Source organism: Phocoena phocoena, chromosome 3 (genome assembly GCF_963924675.1).
Source record: "Phocoena phocoena chromosome 3, mPhoPho1.1, whole genome shotgun sequence".
Lineage (NCBI taxonomy): Eukaryota > Metazoa > Chordata > Mammalia > Artiodactyla > Phocoenidae > Phocoena > Phocoena phocoena.
This window is the reverse complement of record NC_089221.1, coordinates 133,743,216-133,750,594: the sequence shown is the minus strand read 5'-3', so window position 1 is coordinate 133,750,594 and position 7,379 is coordinate 133,743,216. Positions and strand designations below refer to the sequence as shown.

General features: G+C 48.4%; 1 protein-coding gene across 6 annotated transcripts in view; it reads right to left on the bottom strand.

Annotated features, from left to right (window-relative positions):
* Positions 1-497: 497 nt before the first annotated feature.
* Positions 498-7,379, bottom strand: part of CYFIP2 (cytoplasmic FMR1 interacting protein 2) — a 112,418-nt gene continuing 105,536 nt past the window's right edge. For 5 of the 6 annotated variants that reach the window (XM_065874235.1, XM_065874234.1, XM_065874232.1 and 2 more), the window contains 3 exons: positions 5,769-6,007; positions 4,070-4,217; positions 1,650-1,817 (listed from right to left, as the gene is read on the bottom strand). In XM_065874235.1, coding sequence (XP_065730307.1) covers positions 1,650-1,817; positions 4,070-4,217; positions 5,769-6,007 — 555 coding nt within the window. Of the gene's footprint in view, positions 1,818-4,069; positions 4,218-5,768; positions 6,008-7,379 lie in introns of all 6 variants that reach the window. The other variant, XM_065874231.1, reaches the window with a different exon arrangement.

Below are 7,379 nucleotides of genomic sequence, written 5' to 3'. Positions count from 1 at the left end.
GGTAACACAAATCTCTTGCTATGGACACTTCTTTGCTCTTGCCATGGGGTTGAAGTGGGCCATCTGGTTAATGGAAACCATTTCCATTCATCTGCCCTGAGGGAGGAGATCATTACTGTTCTATTTTCTCTCTTTCTTTTCCTTCCTGGGCCAGGAGAGAAATATCCAATGTCTCACTTTATATGTTCTTACAAGCTCAGGGTCATAGATTCCCTTTGATGATGAGGTGCTCTGCAATGAGAAATTCACTTCCCAAAGGCTTCTGTCCTTCTAAACAGTCTCCCCATGCTTGGTAGGAGATCCTGCAGGGAATTTTGGTTCAGTCAGGGAAACGGAAGTAGACACGTCCCTGTGAGATATACGCCATACCTCTAAATCTAAGTTAAGGAACATCAAGGAAGTTGACAGTCAAAGATAAAATGTCACCGGAATCTTTCAGCTTCTAGGACAACAAAAATCCTGATTCACCAGAACAGGATTCCTCTTTGGGGTATATTTTGGTATTAAAAGCTCGTTGACAAGTATTATTTATATTCCTTACCTCCTTGACCCCAAGATGTTTCTGGCTTCTATTAAAATAACCCTTTAATATTTTCTTTCTTGTGACAGTTTTCCTTGACGAGAGATTCTGTGCCAAGAAGTGGCCCCTAATTTGGTCGCTGGCTAATGCTGTGGGCAGTCCATGCCTGGCCTGTTCAAAGCTGTAGCCCCAGTGTCCATTACCCTGTGCAACTTGGTGCTCACTAAGCATTTGCTCAATGAATAAAGGACCCTCTCACCATCAAGCTGATGAGGTGGTCTAATAGCTTTCTGTTTTGGACTATGGAATCCCTGGCTGTGTTCTTAAATACTGCTTCTACATAGCGGTTCTGACCATCTTCTTACCCCAATTCTACTCACCCATTCCAGTTGTGAATGCATTTCTGAATTCTCTCTAGGAGTGCCCTGAGAGGGGAGTCAGAATGTGGTTTTGGGAGTCCATGGAAGGTCAAAGGCAACACCACAACACCATCTACCATGGTACCAATACCAGGAACCTCGTCTCCCATTCACCATGGCTCTCAGCGCCTGGTCCAGGAGTATTCTTGGTGGTAGAATCCCTGGCGTACAGAGCAGAAGAAGATGCCATCTTGGGAAGTGGAGGGAGGGAGCCAGAGGAGGTGAAGATGCTAGGAAGTGGAAGCATGGTCAGGCTGACATCTTGGGGCATCACCACACTCTTTTCTCCATCTCTAAGACTTCAGTTCTGGGGTGGCACGTGGGCATTGGGTTGGAGGTCTCCATCTGAGGAGGAGGTCTTGGGAAGCAACCACAGATGTAGGGGACCACGAGATGGAGAAAGGGTAAAACTAGGGATCTTAACACAGCTGAGGGAAAAAAAAGTAAAAAAGAGAAAAGCATATACTGCCCTGTTTCTTTTCTTTTCTTTTTTTTTTTTTTTCCATTTACACTATGGAGAAACCACCATGGAGATGTTGTGGGAGAGCATGCACAGGCCCAGCCCTCAGGAGGTGCAGATGTGTTTGGGGAGGTTCTTGTTTCCTTCCAGGTCCATCCCACACACTGTCCAGTCAGACCCTGTTGCAGGCTGGTTGTGGCTTTCTCTCTCCTGCTTCTCCTCCAGGTTGAGGGTTTGCAGGACCTTCCGCCTAGCAGGTGGTGGCCAGGGACTGGTGGATGGGTGGTTGGAAGCAGCGCACATGCTCCACGGTGGAACTGTCCGTCTCCACGGACTTCATGTACTTATTCAGGATGGCAAAAACCTCATTGTTCAAGATCTGGTACTTCCTGATCCTGTCTGCCATCTTCTTCAGGGGCTGTAGAAGGACAGGGACGTGCAGGTTAGGGATGGGAGGAGGGGACAGAGAAATCAAGAGAAAGGGAAGAATTCAGTTGAGGGTGGGGTCCGGGGTCCTGATGCTTCAACGATCATGCCACTCTCTTGCTTAAAGGCCTTCTATGGGTGCCCAGAGCTTGACAGTGAAATGTGAACTTGACCATACAATGCTTTCAGTTTCAAAACTTACCACAAAGCTGCAGTAATCAAAACAGTGTGGTTCTAGCATGAAGACAGACATATGGACCAATGAAACAGACAGCCCAGATATAAACCCTTTCATATATGGTCAAATGATTTCTGACAAGGGTGCCCACAACATTCAATGGAAAAAGAATGGTCTTCTCAATAGACGGTGCTGGAAAACTGGATATCCACACACAGAAGAAGTTGGATTCTTACTTTACACCATATACAAAACATTAGCTCAAAATGGATTAAAGACCTAAACATGAGAGTGAAAACTATAAAACTTTTAGAAGAAAACAGAGAAAAAGCGTTACGACATTGAGTTTGGCAATGATTTCTTGGATATGACACCAAAGCACAGGTAATAAATAATAAATTGGAATACATCAAAATTAAAAACTTATTTGCATTAAAGGACACTATCAACAGAGTGAAAAGGTGACCCAAAGAATGAGAGAGAACATTTTCAAATCATATATCTGATAAGGGATTAATATCCAGAATATAGAAAGAACACCTGCAATTAAATAACAGCAAAACAAACAAACAAAAACAAGCCAAATGACCCAATTAAAAAGTGAGCAAAACACCTGAATAGACATTCCTCCAAAGAAGATAAACAAATAGCCAATAAGCACAAGAAAAGATGCTAATATCACTAATTGCTAAGGACATGTGAATCAAAACCACAATGAGATACCACTTCACACACACATTAAAATGGCTATTTCCAAAGATACACAGAAAATAACAAGTGCTGGGGAGGATACAGAGAAATTGGAACTCCTGTGCATTGCTGGTGAGAATGTAAAATGGTGTGGTCACTACGGAAAACAGTATGGTGGTCCTCAAAACATTAAAATCAGAATTACCACATGATCCAGCAATTCCAATTTTAGGTGTATACCCCAAAGCAATGAAAGCAGGGTCTTGAACAGTTATTTGTACACTCATGATCACAGCAGCACGATTCACAACAGCCAAAATGCGGGAGCAACTCAAGCGTCCATCGACAGATGAATGGATAAACAGAATGCGGTGTATATATACAATGGAATATTATTCAGCCTTTAAAGGAAGGGAATACTGACACATGCTACAACAGGGTGAGCCTTGAACACATTATGCTGAGTGAGAATTCCACTTATACGAAGTACCTCTAGAGCAGTCAAACTCACAGAGAAAGAAAGTGGAAGGGTGGTTACCAGAGGCTGGGGGGAGGGAGCATGGCGAGTTACTGTTTCCTAGCTAGGCACAGAGTTTCAGCTGGGGAAGATGAAAAGTTCTGAAGACGGAGGTGGTGATGGTTGCGTAACAAGGTGAGGGAATTTAATGCAGTAAACAGTTAAAGATAGCTAAAACAGCAAATTTTATGTTACGTATGTTCTACCTCAAAGCAAACAAAAAACCTTTGAGGTGGCTCCTGCCTCTGTTTCCTCTCAGCAGGTCCTGCAGACCCACCCTCTGTTCCAGCCATACATCTTCATGCCTCTGTGCCTTTGCTCTAGCTGTTCCCTCTGCCTAGAACATTCTCCCCATCCTGCACCCCATTTTCTGCCTGGCTATTTGCAGCTGGTCATTCTGGACTTTGCCCAAGCATCGCCTCTAGGGGGAGCCTTCTGAGGCCCCTGCCCAGCCCCTCAGCCTGCTTTAGACAGCCCTTCTTGATGCTCCCGCAGCAGCCTTGCCTACCCGACACACGACAGCGGCGCTCATCCCATCCCCGTGGCTGCACAACTTTCGTGTTCAGAGTTTGTGCAGATGACGAAGCAGCATTAGCAGAGTCTGACTGGCACAGGGAAGGTGTGTTTCAGGTCTGGAGGCTGGCACTGCCCTGCGGGGTGATGTGATTCATCCCAGTGGGTTACGAGCCAGTGACTCATGGCTTCTTACGAGAAGGTCACCAGCTGCTGAATGTCTCTGTACCTACCTGCTGCAGTGTGGGGAGCTGGCCTCCATAAGCAGCTCACCCTCCTCTGCCGATGAAAGGCCTGCTTGTCAGGCCTGGCCCCAACTCCCAGGACCCAGCCACGAGCTGCTTACCACATTCTTAATGATTTCATCCTTCCCGTCCTGCCTCTGTACTTTCAGCAGGTGGTAACAGAAGTCGAAAAGGTCGAAGCGACGCTGCTGGCCCAGCAGGACGATGATGGAGCAGCCAGCCCAGTTCAGGCCATCTCCAAAACACTGCCTGGGAGTGGGAGAGGAAACAGCTGGAGTGAGAAGCAGGAGGCAGAGGGGGAAGGGACCCTCATCTTGAACCAGCAGTACAGCTAGTGAGCTGGCTCACCTCTGGGCCAATTCTCTTAATCTGTAGAATGGGTACAAGGGAAGCCGTGAGTATGGACTCATTTGTTCCTGGGACTGTGGTTATATTATAAGCCCTGCTAGCCATGAAGAGGTGTCAGTCTGTCGCCCCACTAATGTAAGAAAAATCAGCTTTGAAGAAGACAAATTTGCAAGAAAAAAAATCCAACCAGCCTTTGAGATTTATGTAGCCAGTTAGAATTCTGATGAAGCTCTGTCTTGGCTCTGGAAAGGAACCAGAGGAACACCTGGGAGGGGAAGGGTGGTTTCAAACCAGGAGACCAGCTGGCCAGTGTAGGTGGAGAGGGCAGGGACTGGGGGTGGGGGAGGGACACGATGGGGCATGAACAGACGCTGCTGGTGTGCCGGGCTGCCAGTCCTCTTGGGTCTGGTGAAGCTCAGCCTGCACGCCCCCAACTCTCAACGGCCACCTGGGCAATTTGGGAGGCCGTGGGGCATCTCTTGGCTGGATCGCTCGCCCTTGAATGCAGCGCAGCCCACTGGGAAGGTTTCCCAGCTTCCCCACCGCTGTCGCGGAAAGTGCAGCTGCTCTGGAAATAGCCTTCCCATCCCACTCCCAGCACCACTCTCTCGGGGAGGCCTCTCTGGCCCCCGTGCGTGTTTCCTCCAGAGCTCCTGGCTCCTGGAGGGCAGGCCCTGTCTGCCCTCTTCGCCACTCTGCTCTTGCTGTGTAGCTGGGTGAGTGACGGGAGAATGGGGCTCTGCTTCTGTCTTCTCTGAGAACAGGACTGGGTTCCTCTCAAAGGCACCCCTGCTTTTTAGGAGCAGAGGCCTCATGAGCAAGGTGGGGCCCACCTTCTGCTAGGGGAGCCTGTCTCTGTTCTACGACCCCTGGAGCTCTGCTGGGGTGGGCGGTGAGATCTTAATACCAAGCCCTGGCCAGAGCTCCCCCCGCCCCACCCCTTCCATAGGCCCAGCTTCTAGTCCCGTGAAGACAGGCCCTGAGAGGTCCAAGGCCCCGATATGCACACACTCCATGTCTGTCTTCAACCACTTGGAGCCTTCCCTGTGGGGTCCCCTTCTCCCCTCTAAGAGCTGAATCCTAAGCAGTGTTCCAGCTCAGCTGTCATCTGTGAATTAAATTCCTATAATCCACTTGTCTCTCTTCATGGGCATCTGTTGTCCTTCCTGCCCTCGCTGCCAAGGGACCTCATTAGATGCACCTTGTATCTATTTTCTAGTCTTCTCTTGGCCCTGTCAACCCCACATACCAGGAACTGTCTACTTTTGCTCTGCACAGATGCATGTCCGGCACCTAGAACCCTGACCGACATACAGCACGTGCTCAACAAACCGTTGTTGGACAACCCCGCCCCTGCCCTCCTTTCTGGCTGAGCTCTGGCTGCCCGATGGCTCTTCGGGTCGGGGATGAGCAGGTTGGGGGGGCGACCCCGCCTTCCCTGGGGCTACTCACTCAGCTGTGAACTCGTTGGTCCCCACGGGGATGCAGTAGACGAACTGCATGGCACTCCACAGCCGGTGGAACTCCACGCACTCGTCAACGTGCATGACGCCGTTGGTGGGTGGGGGGCCCCGCCAGATGGGGTCCTGCAGGTAGCTCCGGATGCGGGTCAGGATGACCTCGAACATGGACAGGCCGCAGCACAGCCGCTCCTTGGTCAGGAGGTCGCCCTCCCGAGCGATGGCGATTTGCTGGGAATGGGAGAGTACATACATCTGCCAGTCACACCTCAGACCTCATTTTCTACCTCTCACCCGATATTCCCAAACGCCAGAGCTGGCTGCATCTGTAATTCATTCACCAGAACTGAGGTCTTGCCCAGAGCAGGTCACTAACTTTATAAACCTGAGTTCAATCGCAGGGGGAAGTCTTGGGGTAAGTAAAATCGAGGAGCCATCGCTAGAGGAATAGTATAAAAAAATTTCAATCCACCTATATAATGAAATGCTAGGTAGCCTTTGAAAAGACTGAGATGATGCTACTACTAGCACTATTGCTACTACTGTACTGTTACTACTACTAGCACACACTCACTGTGTAATACACCAGGCCCTGTTCTATGCATTCGTTAAGTACTTACCTTATTTACTCCTTACATAAACCCCATGAAGAAGACGCCATTATTATCCCCATTTTATTGAAGAAGAAACTGAGGTTCAGAGAGGCAGTCAGTGAGTGGAAAAGTTGGGATTTGAATCCTAGCAGTCTAGAGCTGTGGATTAAATTGTTAAGTGAATAGAGCAAGTTGCAGAAGAGGACATATACTACAATCCTATTAAAAGACATCAGTAACACAATCCCACAGACAGACACACAAAACTGTACGCATGTATGTGTATGTGGGGGTGAGACTGTAAAACATTCTAGAAGGATTAACATCAGTTGTGGGAACAGATGGGCTTGGAGAAGCAGGTGGGGTTTTCATTTTACTATAAATACTTCTGTACAGTTGAATGTGCTACAATAAGCATATGTTACTCTTAAAAATTTGTCGCTGATTTTACAGATTATTCCTCCCGTTAGAAGTTCTCTGACCACTGTTAATAATAATTTAAACTGGCTTCTCATATGGCATCTGGTTACTACATCTCTAATAATCAGCCAGCTAGACTAGTACTTCAAAACACATTACCATCTGCAGGAGCAGAAAATATCTAGGGGTAGAGGTCTCAAAGCCATGTGCAAAGATAATAGATATTAACATCTAAGGTCAAAGTACAATCTCCAAATCTAGGGACAAAGCTTAAGAGGGCCGGCTTCAGAGACAGAGAGGTCCACAGGGCACTCCTGGGATCAGTTCCCCAGAGGGCGGGCCCGCCCGAGAGCTCAGTGTACAGTGTGGCTGGGTGGAGTCTGCCTGCCTGCTCCCTGCACGCTCCCCACACCCTACAGCCCCTAGAAAGAGGGCGGCCTCAATTAAATTAATCCGTGAAGGGAAGTAAATCAGGAAACACCAATGCTGGAGCCCTTTAGGCATGTGGGTCAGGAGTGTAGCTGTCATGACAGCTATAAACTGAAAGAAGTCTAGGACAAAAAACGTGAATTGGGGAAGAAGAGCTTACG